Source organism: Lutjanus erythropterus, chromosome 8 (genome assembly GCF_056507025.1).
Source record: "Lutjanus erythropterus isolate fLutEry1 chromosome 8, fLutEry1.hap2, whole genome shotgun sequence".
NCBI classification, from domain to species: Eukaryota; Metazoa; Chordata; class Actinopteri; order Lutjaniformes; family Lutjanidae; genus Lutjanus; species Lutjanus erythropterus.
The window spans coordinates 9,870,961-9,897,618 of record NC_139324.1 but is presented as its reverse complement, the minus strand read 5'-3'; the positions used below and the strand labels follow the sequence as shown (position 1 = coordinate 9,897,618).

At 39.7% G+C, this 26,658-nt stretch overlaps 1 protein-coding gene across 1 annotated transcript; it reads right to left on the bottom strand.

Annotated features, from left to right (window-relative positions):
• Positions 1-3,175: 3,175 nt before the first annotated feature.
• wdr75 (WD repeat domain 75) lies at positions 3,176-26,658 on the bottom strand. The gene is made up of 21 exons (XM_084724461.1): positions 26,547-26,658; positions 26,139-26,268; positions 24,572-24,637; positions 23,903-24,002; positions 21,954-22,078; positions 21,457-21,527; positions 20,162-20,278; positions 19,818-19,906; positions 19,491-19,649; positions 17,698-17,757; positions 16,412-16,527; positions 15,989-16,164; positions 15,706-15,863; positions 13,739-13,919; positions 10,639-10,733; positions 10,416-10,511; positions 9,485-9,654; positions 8,837-8,896; positions 6,099-6,245; positions 4,808-4,899; positions 3,176-3,769 (listed from the first exon to the last, which is right to left on the bottom strand). Exons 1-21 carry the CDS (start codon positions 26,630-26,632, stop codon positions 3,547-3,549), a joined length of 2,517 nt encoding a protein of 838 aa, XP_084580587.1. The 5' UTR covers positions 26,633-26,658; the 3' UTR covers positions 3,176-3,546.

Sequence of the window (26,658 nt, the reverse complement as noted above, 5' to 3'; positions counted from 1 at the left end):
CTCCCCTCATACACAGAATATGAACTTTTTTTCTTCTACTGAGTGGACAAAGAGGAGCTGTTACAAAGTTTCAGGGTTTAAACCAGACACCAATGATGATTAGAAGTCATTTTTTATTTTTTGTCCTAATGCTCATATAAGGGAAAGTAAAGTTTACTACAAAGATTAAGACAAGGCTCATTGTGTTTTTTAAAACATATATATTTACTGGAACTGCTTTAGAGTTGCAGCTCATATCAAGCCAATAAAAGTGGCAGATAAACAAATTAGGACTTGATAAGGACATATATATAGTGTGACCCAGTTTGACCAGTAAAGCTCCTGAACGCCCTTGATATCTTTCAAACACAGAGGTCATGAAAGGGCTCCGTGGATCTGTCGTCTGCGGTGGGGGGCCTCGAGCCGGAGCACCTGATACAGAAAGGAACTGAAAAATGCTGAGATGAAAGTGCAGTTTCTTATCCAACCCTGGGAACAAATCATGACCTTCTCCTTCTGAGAGAGCTTACCCAGGACTTCACGTTTTGTTACTCAAGACACGAGAGCCTGCTGAGTCCAGCATGACTTTACAGCAATGATAATGTGACTTTTCAAGGTCACTCGAGAAACACTTATGTTGAAGGTTTCTGAGAAACCAACCGGAAGCTGTAAAATGAAATATAACGAGTTGCAGTTTTTTCTTTCTGTATGAATTTTGCCTCTTTATGAGAACAACATGTGTGTCATAGTTCAACTGCTTATCCAGCAATGTGAGAAATGTCGCCTACATATATAACCTTTATTCACCACTATACAGAATTGCATAACCTAATACCTACAATGGAAAACGTCTGAGTTTGGACTCTGGAAGACACACTGACGTGTAACAAGGGGACTTGAGGAAAAATCATTGAGGCCAACAGCTTAAAGAACGATGTACATATTTTTTATTAAATGTTAGAGTTTAGAAAACCGTAGAACTGTGTGTGTGCACCACAGGCCAGGGGAAAAACAGGTATTTTTCTGGTGTGAACTGTTTCTTTAAAACAAGTGGCTGCACTGGTGATGATTTTGGTATGTGACAGCCACTTGTTTTAAAGAAACAGTTCACACCAGAAAAATACCTGTTTTTCTCCTGGTCTGTGGTGCTATCTATCCATGTAAATTGCTTTGGTGTGAGTTATTAAGTTTTGGAGATATTGGCCAAAGAGTTTCTGACTTCTCTAGAATATCATGGGACTTGGCTTGTGGTGCTCAACGTGCAACAATAAAAAAAAAAAAAAAAAGAAAAATTCAATAGCAATGTCTCTTTCCAGATTTCATGATTCAGTTACACAAGACCTTGTGAGTTTCACTGAGGAACTGTTTTCTTTCCACCAAACCACAGATGCCAACCATATAATAGATTGCACTGTGTAATTAACCTGTTTTGTAAAAGGGCAGATGAAATAAGCTATGCTTCAGCCTACACCTTTTCAGTCTTGAATGTCTATTGAATACCCTCTTTAGTTACTTGTTTATTTTGATTTGCTTATTCTTGTTTTGTTTTTTTTTCTTGGACCTTGTCCAGCTCTGTATTGCTGATGAGATGTTCTTTCTATTGTGCAATGAGGTGTTGCGTCAAACCAAAGACCAAAATAAACCAAACCAAACCAAATCAAACCCACTGACGAAAATAAAGATGGACGGCACATGTCCACGAGAGATGGAACAGTACGAAAATTTCATAACGTGATTATAGCGACCAAAATTATCACACTTATAAACCTGAAATCAATTGACAAAGTTTTATATTGAAAATGTCAGTGTTTTCACTGATGCAAAACAGTTCCACATTGCTGTTGGACTTGTGTGTGGGTGACTGTTGCTAACTTTAGTTGATGCTGGACACCATTTACTGTGAGATTTTCACAGCATGGTAATCGAACACTTACCTTGCAGGCAGCTGGATTTGCAAGATCACATGAGAATCCATCTTGCCAGGCTTCAAGTTATCCATGTACGTTCACAACAAAAGTGGTGCAGCCAATCAGAGTCCTAGGAAGGACTACTGGCAGCTACGGTGTGACGACAGCAAGAAGCATCCATGGAAGCAACTCCTCTCAAGCAGACAATAACAGCTCCTGAGGAGGTTAGTGTAGATACTGTGGTAGCATCAGTTATACCAGAACTGGAGGGTATTTCTTCATTGAAAAAAAGAGCAAAGAACAGCACTGTAGGCTTTTCTTGATGGAAGATATTTTCGCTCTTTTCCAGACCTGCTGCAGCAAGAGTTTGCCCGTGTTAGATGTTATAGACAGATAGTTCATCCAATCATGCTGCCAAGTGTTTTTTTTTTAAAAGTGCCTGCCCTTTTCCAAACAGTTTTTTAAGGACAACGTCCCAGATGGTTTTGTGTAACAAACCATCTGGCATGTCAGGTTAATCAAACAGTTTTCCTGATAATTAAAATTTGAAACAGTAATCCTAATCGCTGGGAAGTTTACTCTGGTTTATTGTGAAACCAGCAATTATTTCATCCTAGTCTCCACCTCCTCCCACTGTGCAAAGATGAAGCCAAAACATTCCTGATAGCAGTGCTGCCATTTTGTGCTAGTGACATCATTTGGAGACAGTCTGTGCAGTAGTGGTCTGGGTTGAAGCAGCAGTATCCTGGTCCTGCCCACAGTTGGCCGACTCAAATGTGAGCAAAGCTCAGCTGTCTATCATGACATGAAACCTGCTTTTTATATCATCAAATAACTAATTAAGGCCAAACTTACCAGAAAAATGAACACTTGAACACACATCAGCATGATAAGAACTACCTAAAATCAGAAAACATCTTTGGAAATATTTATTTGTTTTGCATTTTGATCTTTTAGTTTGGTCCATGTCCTATCTGCTAAAATGGAAGGGGTGGGGTTTATGAAGTATCCTGACCTGGTATTACCACAGCAGCTAGCTCAGTGGGGCTAATGTTACAGCTCACACACTCACAATAAACAAAGTTAAACATAAATTGCACTGTTAACAATATTATCCCATTATCTATAGAAAAAAATGCTATCTGGAATTTGTTTGGCCACGGAAATTTTGTAGTGAAAATCTGAAATTGTGACAGGATCTAAAGAAGAGAATAATTGACAATTTCAGAGGACCCACACAGAGACCCAAGAACTGCAGCTAATTAGAGAAATTCTGGAGACAAACCTGCTGCAGTCTCATGAGAGCTGTGACTTTATTAACAACTACAACACAGAGCCAAAACTACACAGGAACGGTTTAAAAACAATAATTTTAATATTAAGTGTTGGCTGAGTCAGAATCCAGACCTCAATTCACTCCAGACTTCATTGCTTGACTTGGAAACTGATACAAACTTGTCAACATTGACTCAAGGCTGTAACTGCTGCCAAAGGGACAACATTCAAATATACCTGAAATATTCTGTTTTGGTTTTGCACAGGGATTTGTTCACACTTTGAATTTGTTTTATTTTATTCTCTGATTTAATGGCATAAAACAATAAGAAAAATCCATGATGAAAACTTATAGGTGAGTGTCTGTCTTTGTACATGGTCATGTTCAAGAGTCCAAGAGGCCTGCGAGCCAGCTGTGGTCAAGTTTCCTCACCCTCCTCAGTTCCCTAACCTGGGCTTTTGTCAGAGCGGGGGCTGCATCGTCTGCTGCCTGGCCTCCCAGTGACGCCTGCTCCGGTCTTGTGGTGCTGGATTCCATTTCCCCCTCTGAATCCTCTTCCTCTTTCTCGCTCTCCATTTCCTCCTCTGCGTGCTGTTTATTTTCCTCCCTGAAGCCATGAGAACACAAGGAGGGAAAAAAAATGTTATTGTGACTCAGCATATTTTGAGATAAACAACACAGTCCATATTTTCCCATGTTCACTGTTTTAGCCAGCATCTTAAGTGGCTGAGTCATGTGAAGCCTGAATTCCAGCAGTGTTTTGTCAAGTCATGCTAACATGATCAGACCTGCACTGATCAAGATAGTGACAGATCAGACATATTCCATCACATTCCCACATTATAAAGGGACAGTATGGATTATTTGAAGTGGCTGTATGAGGTATCCATAATCAATACTTTATCTACAGTAGATTGCGATCGACACGGCCCTGATTTGGAGAGAGTGATACTCCTCCAAAGCCACCAGATTCTGCTGGCAATTTTGGTCACTGGTCATTTGGTCATTTTACCTCATAGAACACAGGAGTTGCTGGTCTGCTGCTCCCTGATTCGGTTAGTTTGTTAGTTACTGTGTGACTTTACTGAATCCAAACTACTTTTAAAACCAAAGTAACTCAACACTAACTAACTAACTGAACAAGGCAACAACAGACCAGCAACTCCTGTGTTTAGCAAAGTTAAAGAACCGTTTTGGAGTCTGGAGACTTTGAGGCGAGCATAAATGAATATAACAGCTTCAATTCCCTTTTGGAAAAGGTTGTCTGATGGCAAGCTACAGAAGTGAATACATTCTAATTATGGCATACATTTAAACAGATACTGATTTCTTTGGGTGTCTAAATAATATTTTGTTACTGACCCTGTCCACAGGAGTACATCGCTTAGCTTCCTACACCAGTTCTCCTGCTGCTTCTGTAAACTTAGGTATCACAGTGACTATGGATAAGTACGTCATGCAACCCCACTTCAAATAACTGGAACCATCCCTTAAAAAACGGTACAAATAACCACTATGGCTGCACTCATTTTCAGTTTTTATTGACTAATTATTTAAGAACAAATATTTGGACATTCATTTAGAAAAACTCTAAATTCCAAACCTTGACAAAAGGCTTATAAACCAGCCTTAGTGGACTACTGACCTTGTGTCTGTAACGGAGATCAGCAGAGACTGCACAAACATTGTGCAGAGGAAAGATGCGGAGGGCAAGACGTGTGCCGGGGTCTGCAGAAGCTGTGAGCAAGAAAAAAAGGTTTAATGCACAACGAACTGACATGTCAAAAAATCTCATATGTCAATTGCCGCCTTCAGATGGTGTTGTATTTACCGTGTTCTAGGGCTGAGCAATATATCAATGTTATATCGATACTGGGATACAAGGCTAGATATCATCTTAGATTTTGTATATTCTTATACTGTAATGAGGCTTAACTGTGGTCTTTTTCCTGGTTTTAAAGGCTGCAGTACAGTAAAGTGATGTGATTTTCTGAACTTCTCTGACTCCTCTAACTGTTCTATTATTTGCACTTACATTATATCCACATTACAGATGATTAATTAAAACTCTTCATGTGTTAATATTTTGTGAAAGTTCAGCTCTACAATACTGTCACTATCAATCGATACTGTTCAAAGTGTTTAGTCAAAACTATTAAGATATTTGATTTAGTCCATACAGCTCAGCCTACTATATCATATGTTTGCAATATCTGACAATGTACAGAAAATGTGTATATTGAGATATAAATTGTATATTAAGGAACAGCCTAAAAATAATATTATTCCTAAGCCGTATTGCCCGGCCCTACCGTGTTTACGAGAAGAGCCCACATGGACGCCTCCCTCTCGTGGTATTCACTACCTCAAAAGTGGGACTTTTTTCATAGCTGCTGATCCATGACTTGTGACATTGCTGATATTTTCAGAAATGGCAGAGGGCATGGAAGTTCAATTGTGGTGGATGGTACATCAATATATTGTTATTTTAGTGATGTTTTTCTCTGTAAATTTAAAATCTCTCTGAGGAAAATGTTGATACTCCCAACAGCCTCATCTTTACATCTTTGCATTACAATAAAGGCTCGCTAACTTGCTAAACTGTTAGCCTTTGTAACTTCTAGATGCTGACAGTTTTGGCGTCCATGCCGTCATTGCCTAGCAGCAGTGTTCTCATGAATCGACCACTTGAATGCCAAACATATCATGTTCTCTTGACTTATTATGTCATAAACACAAGGTCACGAGTTCCATTTGAAGGCAGCAAGCTTTCTGAAACAAAATTTCAGATGAACAAACTTCTCATTCATTTTCTTGGGTAAATATTTTTGTTTTGAACTTCAACAGCCAGTGTGGTTGAGCAAACATTTACATGTCAATGAACAAGCTGGACACAAAGTGGACATAATCCACGCAGGGCTGAATGAACGACTGACCTCCTTGATAGCAGCAGAGCCCTGTGGCAGAGGTGTCCTCTCAGCAAACATGCTGCTCAGTGAGTCTTGACTTTCCTGTTGCTGCTGTCGGTGTTTCCCCAGCAACAGGTAGAACGGTGTCATGACGACGCTGTCATCAATCGCAAGCTTGAAGGGGAGAGGAAAAAACAAGAATGACAGTGTCAAATGTCTCATATTAGTAAAAATGTGACAAAAATAGTTTACAGTTTAATAGTTTAAAGAACTGGGACAGATGTGAATCTTCAACACTGTGTTTGTATTTGACAGTAAAGATGAGAGAAACGGAGAGAGTTTGTCTGGATTCGTTGAAAAGGAACAGGGAGCTGAAAACAAAAACAACATGGATCCACAGATCCTCTCACTAGTTCCTAAAACTTCAGCTGAGCAGAATGAACTGGCTCTTCTCCATCACCACACATATGAAGCAACAACTGCTACAGACATGAGTCCAGCTCACAGTTTCATTTGATATGTTTTGATATTTTCAAACTGGCAAGCATGAATAACTGTTAGCTATCAGATATCAAGAGTTTGTGTTGGGTGTGGGTTGAAAGAAGTCAATTAATTTCTCTGCTGTCAAACATCAACAGAGGGAAAAAAATTGGAGCGCTGTTTTGTGCTTTGTATTTGCCATTTGTATGATGTTGGTTTCCAATGAAAAAAAAATGTTCAACCCAAAAAAGTTTGAAACTTTGATTCTGAGCAGTGGTTGGTGCTCAGGTATGCTGAGTAGAATGTAACTACATTTACTCAAGTACTATACTTAAAAGCTGAAACATGTAATAACTGGCCGCCTGTTGAAATCAAACTCCAAACAATCAAGGGACAGCATGTCACCAGAGTAGGCCTTTGGAACAAAATAAACTTGACATTTGCACTCATCTCTCGAGGTACCTAGTGGTATTTTGAGATAGGACTAGCTGGAACTAGCTCGTTAGCATGCTACCTTCAGTAAAAATCTCTGCAACACAATACATATATGTCTCTGATATTCAGGGCCGTGCAGAGACCTTTGGAGGGGCAGGTGCTCAAAGTTAAAAGGGGGCCACAAATTTGCTCCATGGTGCTGATTCATAATCTGCCCTTTATTATTCGTAGTGCTAAGAATAAAGTAAAAAATAATGAAATGATATAGAAATCATGTATTTAAATGTATTTGTGCTTTTATTCAGTTTGACTATCCACTTTGCGCAAGACAGCAAATTTATAAAAGTTATATATTTTACATTTATGCATATTATATTGAATTTGTGTGTATATATACAAATGTTAGAAACAAGTACTGATATGTTTAAATAAGAGGTTGAGAAAATCGCAATTCAAATTCTTCTAATTATTATTGTTGTTGTATTCATACTGTAATAGTCCAAAATTATGTGAATATGCATGTACATTGCATAGTTTTAGTGAAATAACAGCCTATGCCTCATTGCCTCTAGAAACATAGGAAAAACACTGCAACTCACTTGACATTAAAATGATACAGATCTCTAATGCACTTTGCCCGTGACAAAAGAAACATATAGAAACAAAAAGAAGCCTGACATTTTTTCCCCCTCAGCACACTGTGTGTGGTTAACTAGTGGCTGTAACTTATGAGAGGTGTATGCAGTCAGACGCGCACACACACACACACACACACACACACAGGATGCTCACTTCACTTCATCAGTCATCTTGCAAGAATACACCGTGCACAAACGAATACCGCTGCAAAACCTACTCACCGGACCATCAGTTGTTTAAGTACTCCGTCGGGTAGGAGTGCAATGGATCAAAAAACTCACGGTTCGGATTGTATCACGGTTTTGAGTAACGGATCGGATTATTTTTCAGATCAGCAAAAAAGAAAAAAGTGGTGGGATTAGGGTTAAATTATTTTAAAAATGTACTTGTCTTTGATCTTTGTCTGTCTGTAATTATCACCATAGTTATGTAATGTAATAATAATGATAATGGTAATAATATTAAAAACTTCAAACTTATACAGTGCTGTACTATGTATATACTATACATATATTAGATCATTATACACTGTACAGTATAATACACAATACACTCTGTAGTCTGGCTCAATGTCCCGCCTACAGCAGCACATCTGATTGGTTAGAAGTCATGATCAATCAATCAGCAGACACACTGTGTCACAGACGGGGTGAGACAGAGCTGCAGCAGTGAGCAGAGAGGAGCTGTGTAGAAGTTAAGACAGCTGATATCACCAAAGTTTCAATAAACATCACAGTTTTATGATCTGTTTCTTTGGTGATAGCAGAGTTACATCAGTGAAAAAAGTTATGGTCTGGATTTCACTCAAGGTGATGTGACGGCTTTTAAATCAGTCGCTCTTCACAGAGATGCGCTGCACAGCAGCGTCTGTCCTCTGTTCACTGCAACTCTGCATTGATCGGATCAACTGCGATCTGTTGCACCCCTACCCTTGGGTCTTCGGTTTCTGGGCTAGCAATGACCCCTCTCTGGCAGAATGTTTATTTATTTTTTTATTCTACTCCACTACATCTCAAAGATCAATATTGTACTTTTTACTCTACCACATTTGTTGTGAGCTTTGTTTACCAGTTGCTTTTTGGATTAAAACTTACATAATGTTCCTGTCCAGAAAAAATCATGTATCTCCAAATTTGGTGATTTTGAATGTTTTGCAAGATTTTGACTTAATGCATAAAAAAATCCATCTTCCACAACTGGGTGTGGTGTACCTGTTTGCTGGACGCCATCAGTCGGTCCTCCTCTGCCTTGGTGGTGAATGTCATGAGATCCTGCAGAGGTGAAAAGTAAGTTTTTACTGCAAGGTTTCTTTATTCCCCAATGACACATTACATGAAATCACATAACAATAGCCGTGACATTAGGATCATATAAGCGCATTATGAGAAGACACAGAATAGAATATTAAGATTTAGCTGAATTTACCCATTTCTTACTCACTATGATCTTTAGTTTTATTATTTCCTTACAGTAAACATTTTTACATAAAGTGTCAGAGCTGTAAATAACTAATGTTTTGTCATTACACAAATTAGTGACTAACAATCTGTATGTGTGCCAACTTTGATCAACTGATTTAAATAATAAAACCACCAGAGCACGGTGACCATATGCACCATTATCCAAAAGACAAAATATCATCAGCTGCGTTTGAGGTATGAAATAAATATATACAAAATAGATCATAGTAATAAAAATGTTTTTACTTGAAACTGTCTCTCCCAGCCAATGAAAAACAGGCCTTGCTGAATGTATCTGCTCTTTTTGAATACAAAAGTACAGCAGACTTCTAATGTTCTAGTCTCTGTTGTCATTAAAACATGTTTTGAACTGAGTGTTTTCCTGGAGGTGGGATTTACCATGTGCTGAGTGAGGAAGTATAGCTGGGAGCGGTTGAGCCACTGGCTGCTCTCCTCACAGCTCTCCAGCATCTCCTCCCTTGGGGCGAAGACCGCGCGAGTCACCTTCCCCGAGCACACGGCCTTGTGGGAAAACAGTGGGCGAGGCTCGCTGGGCTTAAACACAAACACTGGAAATAGAAAAGACAGAAAACAAGAAAAAGTCATGTTATCACTGATATACGCACTTTCATTAAGGAACCGAAAGACAGAAAGACACGCAGGAGTCAAAGCAGTAACACACTGACAAGAATATTATTCCACAAGAAACCAATGATGAAGCTGGTTATGTTTCCAGATAAATGCACTTTTATTCATGATGACTTAGAAGAGCTCAATTTGTGATTATGTGAACACATGCAGCAGCTGCATGAGTTATTCATGGCTTGGTACAAAGTGTAGTATTTTTTTTCTTTATACAGTCTGTGGCACAGCCTCACAGAGCTACTAGCATTGCTGTATACTCTTAGCCCTGTTAAAATATTTATCTATAAACTTTTTATATTAGGGGCGACCTGACCTGACCAAACGGTTAGGGTACACAACACATGGAGCAAATCCCCAGCTAAATTCTTGGCTTGCCAGACAGTTTGCTACATGTGGTACCCCTAAACTCTTTCCTCAGATTTCCTGTCTCTCTCCACTGTCACTATCAAATAAAGGCATACAGCAAAAAGCCATATCTCAAAGAGAGTGTCTTGTAGAGTTTAAGTGCTGAAATGTTCTTTGTAAAATGTGATCTTTAGGACTTTCTGTGACTTAATCGGGTTTAGGTTTGGCTTGTATCTTATGTCATATATTCAGGTATAACTAATGTGTTCAGAAACAGTTGCTGTGGGTTTAAATATGATTTGCACAACTTGGAAATGCTCAAACTAAGTTTAAAGCTTACAGTCTGTGCATCCATCCTGACAGCAGAAGGCAGCCATGTTCTCAGAGAGCGGGTCAGCCAGCAGCAGGCTGATGTCCATTGAGGTGCTCCACTCCACTGCCAGAGAGGACAGGAGGACGAGAAAGAAGCAACAGGGAAGTATAATCATGTAAATATAAATGCAACAAATGCATTCAGCTGTAAATGTGAATGTGTGACATGTACACTCCACACACAGTCTTACATGAGCAGGTGAGGAGGTTCCAGCAGCACAGCAGGTTGTTGGCAGTGGTTCCCAGCAGATACTTGGAGGAGCTTAATCGCCCAAAACAAAGATCCCTGATGGAGAGAGAGAAAAAAAAAGTCCCTTTTGTTTTCTGAAACTATAAAGAATCCCAAGTGTAACCCCTTAACCCCACCCCAACCAACCAGCTCCTCACACCACACATATTTCACAGGATTAGCTTTTGAGGAGTTTTCCGCTTTGGGGGCTTCAAATTGGAACACGCAAGCAAGGGTCTGAACACCCACCAAGAACTAAACACCCAGAAAATTTCTATCTGGCAGATAAATCAATTTCAGACTTATACAAATTATTGAAAGTGGGTTTGTGACATTTTTATAAAAAACAAAACAAAACATTTTTTCATTCTATTGTCTTGATAAAAAAAATGTCCAAACAGCCAAAGAGAGCCAAAAAAGTTAATAATTTCTCATGTAAAGAGTCTGGAGTTAGTGAGGTTAGAGGTCAAGTAGTTGACCCAGCTTTACATATCCATAGGTGGTAGTTATGTAAGGGGCACCGGGCAGCTGTCAAAACAGCTGACCAATAACGTTTTCAACTCTGAAGCCTTATTACACACAAATTCCCTTTTCAGCTCCCAAATTACACAGAAAACGTCTGCTCATCTGAAGAAGAAGCTCATTGGTTGTACATGACCCTAACCTACATAGTAGAAACACTGATCCTATATGAGCCAGTTCACAGCCTTAAATCCTCAGGCTCTCCAGGTTTAAATCTTACAGTGATCACGCTTTTGCCGTCTTAAATCACTTCTTATAGGAGCAACGTGGCAATTGCACATGCAAAAATGTGTACAGCAGTCCAAGTATTGAATTGGGGGGAAATATACTGTAAATTAAATAGGCTAAAATCTTATTCAATATATGAGCTATGGTTGAGGTGAGTTGTTTCCCCCCTGGTCTCTTCTTCCCAGACACAGGGAAAGCTCTGCAGAAAGAAAGGAGTTCTGCAGGAGTGCAGGATGCAGGCGAGCTGATCAGCCGTTTATAACTGTCAGCTGTCAATGTAAAATAAATCCCGTTAACTCATCTGAATTTTCAAAGCACTGGGTTTTTGTTTTTAAGATAAGTGACTGCCTGCCTGTATCACTGCCTGCCAGACTCAAGTGACAAATTGCTCAGTTTAACCGTTCTAAACATCTACTAAATTATTCAGCAAATGTTCTGCATTAATTTGAACTCGACATGTTTCCTTAATCACTCATGACACACCAGCCATAAAATGATGATTACAGTAAATATATTACAGATTTCTCCTTAAAAACCACTTTCCTAGACTTGCTTTCATGTGATATGTTTTTATTGCTTTTATTGTTTCATTTTTATCTTTTCAGTCACTTATGTTTATTGCTTTATTGTTTCATGTTGTTCTTCTATTTTATTGCTTTTGTTTTATTTGTATTGATTAATATTATCATATACACATTGATTTATATATTATTTTTATTTTAACACTTTTTAATGTCTTTCAATCTTCTTGTTTTAATTTTATCTTCACTTAGCTTCTGTTATATTGCTTTCTGACCCACTGCCTTGCTTTGTCTGCCAAAGCACTTTGTAAATGTTTTTAAAAAATGTGTTTTATAACTAAAGTTACTATCATTATTATTACACCAAGACACGTGAGAGCTAAAAATGTTTATCTCCGCTGGTTCCTTCATTTTACAATGAACTGCAAGTCAGCTGTCTTTGTTTTGTAGAAAACTGCTTAACGCTGACTCAGTGTTCAGGGCTTACTGCAGCAAAGTGGTTTAGAAACGAACAGTAGTTTCGTGTCCTCATTGACCTGACGGCCCCTTTTTGAGCAGAGGAGACAACGTTTCTGAGACTCCAGCAATGTTGCGAAACTGCAGGATGTCCCCGTGTTCAGCTGGCTGACAGGCACCACTTCTTTTTCTCAGGCGTTTCCATCGCCTGTCTGCTGTGAGAAACACTCTGGACTGCTGCCAGTGTGGCCAAAAGGTTTTTTTTAACTGTTCAAAGATGTCCTCGACAGCAAACAGCCAAACTCTAAAACAACTGGTTGCTTAGTGAATCTGTATGTGTGTGCACTGTGCTTTTTCTGTTAGGTGTGTGTTTTTCTGAATGTGAGCCCAGTCTGTGCTTAATGGAGCGATTATAACAAACATGTTACAGTACAGCAGCTCTACAGCAAATATGCATTTAATGAAGCTGCAGTACAGACAACAGTTCCTCTCCATCATCATTAGAGACAAAGTTTGGATCCTTATTAAACATGCTTTCTTGTAAAAGTCTTTCACTCAGTGCTGCTGATGGGTTTTTCCAACTGACCCTCTTTGTTATAAGACTTACTTCTTCGTTTGGCAGCAGAGGTTGTGTTAGACTTTCTCGCTGTCTGTCATTTTGAAGGACAGGATTGTAAAACCTCTTCACTTTTACTGATAATGAGACACAGCCTATTTAATGGCATTTAATTTTCAAAAACAACTCCATCATAATAACATTTAACACACAGAACAAACTTGTGCAAGATTATGCATTTATAAGGGCATGGAGAGAAAAGATGTTAAGCCACACTGACCTCACCAGTGGGCGATAAACTCATTTGCCATTTCTTGTTCTTCATCCTCCACTCTATCGTTCCCTGTTTTCCTTACCTTGTTTATCAACCACATCATAATTATTGGGCTTAGTGTTGCAAACCTAGTGGTTTTCTGGCTAAATTTAGTGATTTTTCAGACCCTCTTAGCAACTTCATTCCTAAAAAGCAACAAATTTAGTGACTTATTTCAGACCATCAAGGTAAAGGCAAGAAATATATTCAACTATATTATCTTGTAATTCATTTGCATGCACGCTGCTCTTCAGCCAACAGCATGTCAGCAGTCAGGGAGAGGCTCAGAGCTGCCTGCCCCACGCACCACAACTAACTCCTTCCCTCCAGATCTTTAGATTAGGGTGTTCTTATAGCTCATAAATATGTGAGGAGTTAGTCAGATGTTCTCTTATAATCAGTACTGAGGTTCAACACTTAGCCTTAGTGATTGTGATGATACTTGAGTGCATGTCTATGCTCTGACCTGATGGCTTTTGGCGGCTGGGACAGAGTTGTCAGGAGCTCCCAGGAGGACGGACTCCACATGGTGACCACCTCCTGAAAGCTGACGGCCAACAGAGAACCATCGGCTGAGAAACAGCAGCACTCGGGTACCAGGCCGTGATAGGCTCCGACGAAATCACATGACCAGGAAGGACCTCCATCTGCGGGAAGGAGACGGGGAGACAGACACCGAGGGTGTTGGATTAGTGAGAAATACAGCCTAACTTGGCTCAAGCCTGACATTCAACCTGGTGCACTGTGAAGCCAAAATGGTCGAGGCTGGCACCAACACAGTGACTTGATTCATACCGAGGTCTCCCTGGCTCAAAATGTGCAAAATCATGGTTGTACAAAGTACTTTGGATAACATGCTTGGGGTGCTCCCATAGCTCGGTTGGTAAAGCGTTCACCCCATGTTCTGAGGCTGTTGGTCCTCTGCAGTGGTCGCTGTTTCGATTCCTGCCTATGGCCCATTCGCTGCATGTCATTCCCCCTCTCTCGACCCCCTTTCCTGTCATATCTTCAGCTGTCCCTATCCAAATAAAGGCAAAAGCCCAAAAAATAATTAAAAAAATGTTACATTTCCAACCACCATATTTGCTCTGTCTGGTTTGATGGCTATGAAAGACTTAAAGGTAAAATATGCAGGCATCTAGGTCTGCAACTAATGATGATCTTCATTGTCGATTAATCCGTCAATTACTTTCTCATCTAAAAAATGTCCAAAAATGTTGTTTTCCAAAGCCAAAGATGCCATCCTCAAATGTCTTATTTTGTCCACAACCCAAAGATATCCAGTTTACCATCACTGAGGTATTAAAAAAAACAGAAATTACTTTCAGTTACTAATAAATTGCTAAACTGCTGATTAACGTTTCAGCGCTACAGCGTTCTGAGTGAGGGCTTAAAACATTTTGATGGAGATATATGATGGCCATTCTCATACTCGATCATAGCTTATAAGTTGTTACTGCAGTTTTTTGGACTGGCAGAAAAATTTAACTAGGGATGCTCCGATACCACTTTTTTTTCAGACCAAGTACAAGTACTTACATTTGGGTACTTATCAATACCGAGTACCGACACAAGTACTAAATATTGCCATTACAGTTGTTACAATAACTTTAAAAACATGTTTTATTTTCATCAGATGTTCCCCACTTTCTAAATGTAACAAACTGTTTGTGGTAAGTCACTTTTCTAATTTTGTGTTCCCTCCTTACTGTTTACTGTGTACATGATGTATTTCAGTAGGAGCAAAAAATGATCTCACTACAATAAAATGGCCATGTGAGTCTCAGCTTTATTTAATTTATGCAGCTCTAATGCTGTTAACAGACCTTCGTGTGCAGAAATATTCCAATACACCGTTTTTAGTGTATGTGAAAATAACACATTTGAACTGAATGCAAAAAAACTGTAGGAGATTAGCATAAAGTGGGTATATCTGTAAAGGGGAGACTCTTGGGTACCGAAGAGAACCCATTTTCATTCAGATATCTTAAGGTGTGAGGTCAAGAGACAGCCTCAGAAAGACAACATCAGAGATGAGGAGAGGAAGTGGAGATGTTAAAATAGCTGTTTCATTGAGCTCAAAGAAAAGTGACTGACAGAGATAGGAAATGGATTTTATTTTTCTAAACCATACAATTAAAGTTTGTGTTTTTCGTGATGTTTTGGTGCATTTTCCCAACATTTTGCTTTAATGATGGACAAGAGCCTGCCCTTCTGTTTGATTTATAATAAATTTTCAAAAGAGCTTCAGTTACAGGTTAACTACAGCAATCACACAGAAATCTTGGGGTTCTTCAAGAATGAAGTGGTGATGAATCACAATGGGTCAGAAGTTAAAAAAGCGCAGTAAATATAACCACACTTTAACACAGCTCAGGAAAAACTCTGCATTTTGGTTACTTGGACCATCAGAAACTGATCTAGACTGCTTACCGTCTGTGTGGGCCTGTGGGACCAGCTGCCAGGCTTTGAAGTGCCCGTCCTTGCTAGTGGAGACCAGCATGGTGGTCTGGCTGTCGGTGGCCTGGCAGAAGCACATGCCTGTAATCTGGGCCTCGTGGGGAGCCGCGATGGTCGTGTTCAGCACAAAACTGCAGGTGATACAGCAAAGTATGTTACAGGGTTGTGACTGTTTGACCAGTCCACTACTGGATGTATCTGTGTCACTGACTGACTGAAGCATCGTGTAAAGTTTAGAGAGTTAAGATGTCTGTACCTCTGTGTTTGTTCATCAAATGACCACAATTTTAAGTTGAGCTCCAGCTCAGCTGCTTTCTGTTTTCTTTCTTCTACTGTTGCCAGCCAGTTGCCAGAGGCATCGAAGGCCGCCTTGACCACCTCAAACTGGTGCAGGCCCAATTCATGAATGTACTCCTGCTGTACTATGTCCAGCTGTGGGAAAGATGAAAACAGTATTATCCAACTATGAAGGCTAATTCACACCAAGGTGTTGTTGACAGTGTTGTTAAAAGAGCCTGTGGCTCAGAATAGATTAGGGTTTGAAACTCCTGTCTCTTCCTGTCTTCTGTTTGTAATTAAAATAAAGCCTTCTCCATAACCACAGTCGTGTTATTTCAGGTGTTGAAATAAAATATTATGGCAATAAAAGCCTCCAAAAAAGGTTCCTCAGAGTGCTTACGTTGTACAACAGTTTGTCTCTTTGGAGGGAGTAAAACTGCAGGTGGCCTGGTTTCCCATTCAGCACCAGGGATTTGCTGCGTGGGTCCACCATCAAGTCTGTCCTGACGCTTCCCCCTGCAGCAGGACCAGAAAGAAACCATTGTGAATAATTAAAACATGATCTGAGGTATCTAACATTAGTTTGCATAGTTTGTCAATAGCAAAATATATGAAATCCTTGTAGGATATTTTAAACTGTAAAATTACAGTGTGAGGCTGAGACATAGCCTACATTTTCCTAATATGAGTTAGTTTATGTTGTCAAAGTAACAGTCCTGTTTCAGTGCGTTATGAAAAACACTATAATTTTTGATTCATTAGAAAACAGAATAGGGGAAATATGTGGAAACACCAGTATTTTCCATACTCTTTCCTTTTTGCCATACTTATCCAGATTTGATAATTCAAAAAAAAAAATATTCCATACTGTGGAGGAAACCTGGCATTTGTTTAATTTTCTTACGACTCGATTCCACTGAACATGACGCATCTGCAGTCTTGAGCCATCCTCCACACAGCTTTATAAACCACAAGGAGCATTTCAGAAGCAGAGCATTTCACCCAACTCACTTTGTTGACTTCCTCAGCCTTTGTTGAATCGGTCAATTTTACTTGATTTTTGTGCTTCTTGCATGAGTAAGTGGGCTACATAGATAATTGGTCTGTTTTTATGATCAGACATTCAGACACTGAATCTGCACAGGATGTTTTATTTTGAAAAACTGACTGGATTCTCTGTGCTGTTCCTGTGTCTGACCTCCGGCCTGGATCGATCTGCTCTGTGCAGCTCAGAGCATCTTACATCACAAACAAACTCGTTTTCTGTGCGGTGTGGAAAGATGCTTATGGGTTGCATTGCAGTGCCAAACCACAAGCATTATCTAGAATGGCCACGATCAGCTCTGGCAGCCGAGTCACAGCTGGAACATGACACAGCTGGAATCAAGCTGTCACTCCCTTTTGTTCATTGATTCTTTGATCACAGCATTGTGGTTGCCCGGAGTCAAATTTAGTCTACACCATTGCACAATCATGACTTAGCTGACTGGTTCACTGTGTAAACTAAAAATGTTGGTGGATTTAAATGTTCTTTAACGAACAGTGGACTTCCTTTAGAATAAGACTGCTTTCCAAGAACTGTAAAAGGTTATTTATGATAATAAATAACCTTTTTATTATCTCTGGGCCAAAATAGCAGGTTTATGATCAATCTACATGTTGTTGCCACCTACAGTCTGTACTCACCTTTGACCAAGCCCTGAATGACAGCCGACACTTTAACACAACTCTGGATGATTGTGATCTCTAAAACAAGAAAAGACAGGAATCAATTACCACAGCCCTCATCCCAGACTGAAATCTCTGAAACAAAGTCTTATCAGTCAAGAACACAGATGTGAACTCTAACGAACAAAACCTGCTGTCAAATGTAAAACTTGCAGGTAAGAATCAAAGAAAGAAAAGAAATACCTCAAAGGGACAGTTCAGCCCAAAATCAAAAACACAAGTTTTCCCTCTTACTGTTTTTTATCCATCTAAATAGTTTTGGTGTGAGCTGCAGAGGTTTTGGAGATATTGGCTGGAGAGATGCCTTGATTTCTTCTTTCCAGTATAGTAGAACTGGATGGCACTCAGCTTGTGGTGCTCAAAACATCCAAAATATACATCTGAAAAACTCAACAGCAATGCCTCTTTCCAGAAATCATGACTCAGAATCATGATGCAGACCTTGTTGTGTGTTGTTTCATGTAGGCACTATTTTCCCTCTACCGAAATGCACCCGCCAACCATATCATTGCGTACAAGAAGCACAAGAGGTAGTGACAGTGTCCTCATTAGCAGCACTGAGCTAGCAAATGTGGTGATCTGGTTGCCGGTTGTAGTTTGATACAGAGAAAATAGTTCCTACATGAAATGGCTAAAAACAAGGTCTGTTGATTATCCTCAGTAACCAGGTCATCGTTTCTGAGAAGAGACACAGCTGTTGAGTTTTTCAAATGTATTATTTGGCACTTACCATTTTTAGTTTGTCTAAAAATTGTAACATAAATGCCTCTAAAGGCAAAGCACTGATATGGAAACTGCATGGCGGCTATTACTGTAACAAGACATACAGAGTTCATCAAAGAATATTTAATGTGCAAAACTATAATAACCAGAAAAAAGAAAACCTTTTCTCAAGTATATCAAGTCTATAACCCCTTGTCTATAACTTTTGCCTGAAATAATATGCAGATTATCACTTTCAGGTCAAAGTCTGGCTTTTTAAACCTTAACTTTGTCCATACCAACTCCTCCTCCTCTTGAGCACTGTAGAAGAATGATACAAACAAGCTGACACAAAAGCTGTCTGTGTGTCGTCTACTGTTCAGCTTAGTTTGCCACCTACCTTCAAATTTGGCAAGACTAAACATTATCAGGTCTTTTAACATTTTGGTGTAAATTGTTATCACACTGCAGCCTCTCTCCTGCTCTCTGTGTCACAGTTGAGCTCCTCCACAAACACACACACACACAGTGCAAAGTCAGCAGAGAGACCAGCAGAGGTGGGGATAGAGGGGTTGACCAAGTGAAGATAAGTTGAATAAGAAAGAAGACAATATTTTAATCTGCTCTGTACACAGTCTATCGTCCACTGCTGCTCTTTATATCCAAACAAGGCGGCATGGGGCTTTCACGTTTTCCAGATGATTAGCTGGCTGATAACAAATCTAGGGATGACTTTTTTTGATGAAGAAAAGTGGAAGCTGGACAGTCTGGTATAATAAACATTTATATTGTAGGGCAGCTTCACAATACATGCAAAACGCTGACACACAACAATCTCGATGAATAAACAGAACTACTGGTAAGAGGAAAAATATGTATATTTGATTTTGGGGTGAAAGGTCTCTTAACGGTAGCGCTGCTAGCAGCCACTAGATGCTGGCTTTAAAAGAAATATATAAATTCAACTATATCCACTATTATGATGATTTCCCCAGCAGTTTGTTGCTCACTGTGTTTCATCTTAGTATATAATCGAGGCGACAGCTTACTGTTGTCACTGTGTGAGGTACAGAACAGCGCTCCATCAGGTGAGACGGCGATGTGTGTGATGGCAGCTCCCAGGCGGGGCAGGAAGTCCCGCTCATTATCTTGGTTGTATCGCCACTGGACGAGCACCGACTCCATGCCTCCGCTCAACAGGTTGGTGCCTGGTGAAGCAGAGCAGAAATATATACAGAGGCCAGGAACAGGGCGGGGATGCATTTTTCTTTACACAAATCATGAGATAATTTGGTCATTCTGGGTTTGAAAAAGGACAAAAACCTAAATCTAAAAACTGCAGTGAGAATAAGAATCCCAGTGTGAAATGCATCTACCTTCTGGGGTGAAGCAAAGTGAGCTGACAGCACTGTGGTGCCAGTGCAGGGTTGAGTATGTGTATTCCTTCTTGTGGTTGAAGTTTCTCCTGAAAGGATAAATAGTAACATCACAAAAGTGAAGTTCCTCCACTTGAACTTATAAGCTGTATTCATAAACATACACATACACACAGCTTTATAAACATGACAAACATGGGAACAATTAAAGGAAAACTGACAGAGTGGAAGAGGTGGCAAAATGATAGACAGTTTCTTTCCATTTGTCTTTTAAATTGGTTAAAATGATCAAAACACTGGGTGTGAGTGTACATGCTTCAAGGCCATGCTGTCACTTCACTCACCACAAGCGAATCTTGCCATCTTCGTGTCCCGTGGCAATGCAGTCATCTTTTGGGTGACAGGCAACGCACACGAATGTGTTCTTGCCTCCTTTCTTGTTGTCTTCTTTGAGGGAGAACCTATTAATAACCCACATAACAACAAACATAGTGTTATTCTTGAACACCCTCATTGATTTGTAGGTAAAAGAGGGTTTGTTAGTGTAATGGACTTTATACATATGGCCTCTGTCCCGTTTGACAACTTCAGTCATGATTAGGGGCACCAATCCTTGGGAGCACAACCTGATATGATCCATTAGCCTAAACTATCATGTAAACGCTTACCTCAACTTTGAGTGATCTGCCATAAAAAGAGCTGTGCCATGAGTAATACAGATGAGTGTCACGTGAACAGTAGAGACCTGTGTGTAGCTCTGTCATCATTTCGCTGCGTAAAGTCATTTTAAGCACAAGGAAGAAGCAAGCAAAACTGCAGAGTGCAATTCATTTAAACTTAATTTTGAATGCTTGGATGGTGCTGACCAATCAAAAATGCTGCTAAAATACAAGAAGCAGCAGTATTGCAAACCCCTGTCATGTTGTGAGCTATGTATTACTTCCTTCACTGTTTTAGCATGATGGGATTTTTTTCCCACACAGATGAATTATTAACAGCTTAGTTGTTTTAGAGGGAGAGAGAGAGAGAGAGAGAGAGAGAGAGAGAGAGACTGCATTGGACTGGTATTGTCAGATACTTTCAGTGTTGTATCCGATTTGAAAAAGTGGTATTGAGCCATCCCTACTACTGATTTCAATATCATCACTGTGTTTAACAGCAGATAAATAAATGTTTTTGAGGCTTTCATAATCTGAGCTTTGCATGGTTTGTGGTTTCACTTGACAGTTCAAAAAAAAGTGTGTGAAGCAATCATCTTTAATTTGGTTGTTGCCTCTGTCACATCACCCACCAGCCACAACGTCACAGTTAGTTAGCACTGTTTTTTTTTTTATGTCAGAGATAAACTTAACTGTATGGACAGTTTATGTAAATATATAAGGGTATATACACAGACATAAAGTAATGCAGTTAGGTTTATCTGGACTGTTGATCCACTTCACAGGGTATTTACATATTTTCTATACTTCTTTAGTGTAATGCTACACACCATGTGTGCCATTGTCCTGTACAATTATCCATATATTCATATAAGAGAAATGTATACAGTTAGTGTATATAACCAGGAAATTTCCCCGGTGGAGGATCAATAAAGATGATCTTATCTTTATCTCCACACCTCGTAACTGAAGTATCTCACCTGTATGCCTTCTGCTTCTTGAAGAAGTAAACCTCCAGCTGCAGACCATTAGCTGAAGCAATATATTCACCCTGTGAGGAAGAGAACATGTTTTTTAATATATACATGCAGAAAAGCTGAGCAGGGAGCTGACTTTTCTTGATTAAACTCTGGTGTCAATTCTACACCAGGGAGTTATACTAAAGAATATTATTGTAATGCTCTATATCCATTTATACGGAAAAAATCATTATCTGAAGTTCATTTCACAGTGACAGTGCTATGCCTCCAAAAGTTTACTAAAGTTTCATACATAAGTGAAGCTACAAGAGGCTCTGATGACCAAAACACTATCTCCTACGTCATTTTGGCAGAGCAGAAAAGTCTTTTAAGGTCAACAAACTCTCAGACTAAAATCCTCCTGATATGTTAGATAACAAACCAAGTGGGGGACATCACTTATTGGAATGTAACTGATCCAGATGTTGTGTTGGAGACAGTAGTGGTCGTGTACGTACCCCTCTGCCGAAGCCGATGGCCGCGGGGTTGGAGCTGACGTTGCTGAGGACAGCAGAGAGCTCTCGGGCCTCCACCAGCTGATCTCCACTCTTTGGCAGATGTATTGCAACCAGCTGGAACAACTCTGCACGCACGCACAAACGCACAAACACACACACAAACGCACAAACACACACACACACACACACACACACACACACACACACACACACACACACACACACACACACACACACACACATTATCAAACATGAGCCTATTACACATTCTTGCCCAGTAACCTCTTACCCAGTTTCTACCATGAGAATTATTTAACATTTTCTGTTACTGGGGACTCCTAGTGGAAGATTAAAAAGGGATGCTGTTATAGACAGTAATGCATGCAGATACCTCAGTGTACATCCCTGATCTGACTTACAAACACCTGAATGAATTAACGGGCTGTATTGGACACATGGACAGTCGAACAGTTGTTTTTTCTCAGTGTCAATGACAATAACCGGATAAAACTTATACACAAGCACAGGGATAACATTTCAAGGAGGAATCATAAATATTAGTTTTGTATTGGCAACCACACTCCATCTGACAACATGCACTGGTGGTTAACTGATGGGAAGATGAAACCCAAGGTGTAGTGGTGATTTAACAACTTACAGCTCTTGCTTTTTTCATTGTACACAGAGCGATGCAACAGCATGGCAGGCTCTGAACTTTACAAACCAAGTCTCAAAATCATCACAAACCACAAAACTAACAAATGAAGCAGAGTACAGAGTGATAGTGAAAAACAAAAAAGAAACAAACAGTTGAATATTATTACCAAGCAGCCAAATTTGATATGAGTGAAAAAAATCTGGCAAGTTCAGATGATATTTGTTTAATTTCTCATTTATTAGCATGAAAACCACTGCTTTTGATTTGAATAATAGGCTGCTTTAAGTAGTGGTGTGAAGCTTCATAAAAGGCAGGTAGCATGCCAACTAGCCTGGCTCTGCAATTTGTTCGGTACTATTTCAGGATTATTAGTGGTTAAACTCCCTTTTCCGGTCTCAAGTAGCGGTATGAGTTAGTTTATAGCATTATGTTATAAGGTTTAGGGTTCACACAGAAGTCACCACATTAAAATTGTCAACCAACCAACCACACTACAAGACCTTTAAAGTCATCAGATGCCTGTGCAGTTCACACTATGCCACTCTGCCTTGCAATCTTGAGTCTTAAAGCTGCTGTGCTTTGCATATTACATATTACATGACTGATCAGAGACAGGGGGTCAAAACTTCAAGATCATCCCCCTGAAGTATACCGCATCTGTTCTCCAAAAGTGACATTAGATTAATAAGACATAGCCTGGATACAAAGTGTCCATGATCCATGATCCCCTCTTCTCTCAAAAAATGTTATTTTATCAGCAGCACACCATCACTTCCAGTTGCATATAGAAGAACCACTGAAACTACATGTCATTGATAACATGCTGGAAGTGACACAGGATTAATAACACTGAAGCATCAGTGTGCAGCACGTGTTGTCTTGAAGTCACCACACACTCAGAGCTACATCAGCACTACCAAAGGTGGAACTTGTTTTAACTACTTTATGGCCACTGCAGCTTTAGAATTACTTTTTGCTCATTTTTAGACAGAAATATGTATAAAAGTTGTAGTAGTTCTATATCTGGGCTTGCTGTCCGCTGCTCCGCTGCTCTTCCATCTCTCCCTCCTCTGTCTATGCACTTCTCTCTCAGTCTGCAGCTCTCAGCCTGTGTGCAGTGTCTGCTTTTACTGGCTGTCACTGCTGCCAAGTTCATCAGCGAATCATCAGTGAGCTCTCACAGAGCTCCGGATCATGTCGTTCAATTACGGGGGTCTTGGCTTCATGGACACAGACTGGTTGGGCATCAAACCAAAGCACTGATCACAATTAGAAAAGACGTCAAACCTACCAGATCTTTTGTCACCAAGCATGGGAACAACGACAAAGATGACTCCTTCATGGTTTGCAGATGCGTAGATGGAGTAAATCGGGCATCCGATGACATAAGTCTGGAAAAGATCGCACAGCTGTCACACATGGCTGCCAAACATCAGAGAAAACATAACACAAACTGATCTCGACCAAGAGGTCCTTCACTACTACGTCACTCACTGTGCATGAAGTCACACTGTGACACATGCTCGCCACATTCCACCATGAACACCTTGCTCATTCTGCTGTACCTATATTATGTAGCTACTGTAAATGCATAATATCCAAACAAAAAAAATGCTATAAAATATATGGCAGAAACTTCAAATCAGTTTACTTTAGAGCACATCTTTGATTTTAAAGCCACTATAAAAAGGTAGTGTGACCTGAATAATGTTTACAAACAGCAATATAGCACATTTATGATCATCCTTTTCATTATCTGGCCATGTGCTGTGTGTTATATGTAGTGGTGAAGGTGGCATGTTTGCAGAAAAGCTGTTGGGCAGTTATTGTGCACTTTCAAACTCACTGATTGGGGGCAGCCCTTACAATGGAGAACATCCAACAAGTGGACATAGCAAATGTCAGGGACAGCTTGGGATGGGAAAGACAGAAAGAAAACAAAACAAGCATCAAGCCATACCTTTATTAGGATGCCGTCTGTGAAGTCCCAAAGTCTGACAGTGCCATCTGCTGAGCAAGAGTAGGCCTGCAACAAAACAGGGATGCATCAGTGCAGAAGGAATTAAATATGCAAATAAAACCTGTACAAACAGCAGAATATAAGAGACACAACGCCAGCTAAAAAAAAAACACATTTAAAATACATTTTAATGCTTTTAAAGTGAAAACACAGTCCCCACTCTATGTGACAGTACAATCCAACCATCCAGGATTTGCTAGGATTTGGAAATAGGAAATATTTAGTAAACTATTTAGTAATATGTACGTTATTCCAAAAGAAAAAAAAAATCTTCAAGGCATTTGATTTGTGGTGCCAAAAATTACCATCTGAAAGCCTTAACAGCCTCCACAACATGACAAAATTAGATGGAAAATATGTATATAAACAAAAAAAACAAGATCCTCTCAAATTGGGTATCCATGGACTAACGTGCATCTACTGTAGGGGTCCTAGACATGAAAAGGAACCCTTGAGTTAGACCCTCACCAGAAAAATTGTTCTCAACTATTCTGATTCAGAATAATTAACAATTCATTCATATGTATATGATTAAGCAAAGGGATCTTGACTGGTCATGACCAAAATATCAATAAGTTCCAAGACAAACGAAATGGTTATCAGAATTTATGTGATGTTACATTAACAGCTGACAGGGAAAAACATTCAAAAGTGTGGGCTCGCTAAACTAAAATTAATAAAAATGCAGCTACATGCAATAACTCAGCAAACAACTTATATCTGCAAAAAAGAAAGTCATGATAAAATAACTATTGACCGTTTTCACATCTTTTCATGTCTACTTTTCACACCAATCAATAAGAGTACCGCTAACGATCCCCTCTATAAATAGTATCAGTATTGACATCAGTACCAACAAAATCCCTACTTGTTTGGAAACCATCACTAAAACTGGAGAGAAACTGGTTGGCAGGTGGTATCTAATATTAACAAGACAAGATTGATGAGACCATGCTGGCTCTTGTAAATGAAAACAATATATGGTATACATTCATTATTATTTCACCTTTAGTCACGCAGGATGTCCCATTGAGTAGGACTGCACAAGTAAACACAATAAAATGGCCAAGTGCAATATTCAAATGACAAACTGCATTTTTTGATAAAGGAAATATGTAAAGAGAAATCATCATTATAATGAGGTACTGTAGTGCTGCATAGATGACCTGGTCTATAAACCATGTTCTCCAACTAGAAGAGGACATGTTTGTTTGGTACAGACCTCAGTAAATATCACACCATCACGATTCTAATAGTTGTTCTTTTTCAACAAGAGAGACCTGACCAAGGTAGCAGCCAATCACAACAAATTACAATGCAACAATTACAATATAATGAACAAAAATGTGAACAGTTAATTACTTTTGTGGTTATACTTGAGTACTTTTCGCCATATGTAAGAACAGTCTCTTCAAGCCAAGCTAACAGTACCTCTCTTAAAGTAAGTTTGAGCTGTACTCTTTACATTCCCGTTAATAAACAGTGTGTGTTGCTGGTCTGACTGTACCTGCAGGTGGTTGGAGGGTTTGAGCAGCACTCCTGTCACCAGGTCGGTGTGTCCCCGCAGGTCGTGGATACACTCCTCTGTGGAGGTGCTGAACACCTTCACACACTCTCCCGAGGGGCACAGCAGGAACCTGCAGCAGCAGAACCACTCATTTTACACATGAACTTACTTTGTTTTTTTTATTTATGTAACGTGTATCATCCAAGTTATCGTTAGCAGATGTGAGAACAGTTGGTGATGCTGGTTTGTAAACAGCAGCCTAAATATCAACAGCTAGCAGGCAGCTTGTAGTGCTAATGCTAACGGCTAGCGCCCGGCTTTAGCTCACATGCTAATAAAAACTGAGGGAGACGCGAGAATCTCTCCCGCAAAATGTCAAACATTATCGGGGTGAAAACACACACTCACCTTGAATCATTGGTGATGACGGGCTCCCTGAAGTTTATTTTACTGCCACCTCGATGAACCACGCGGATATCCCCGTGTTCAACCATGTTTTCACTACGTTCAACTTTAACCT

What these genes read in the sequence shown, in the direction of transcription:
- wdr75 (XM_084724461.1), bottom strand. Translation starts at nt 26,632, where the DNA reads ATGGTTGAACACGGGGATATCCGCGTGGTTCATCGAGGTGGCAGTAAA. An exon ending in GAGACAAACTGTTGTACAAC is followed by an intron (nt 16,165 to 16,411) that starts GTAAGCACTCTG and finishes TCTTTCCCACAG; the next exon opens with CTGGACATAGTACAGCAGGA. An exon ending in TGATGGCGTCCAGCAAACAG is followed by an intron (nt 6,246 to 8,836) that starts GTACACCACACC and finishes CTCCCCTTCAAG; the next exon opens with CTTGCGATTGATGACAGCGT.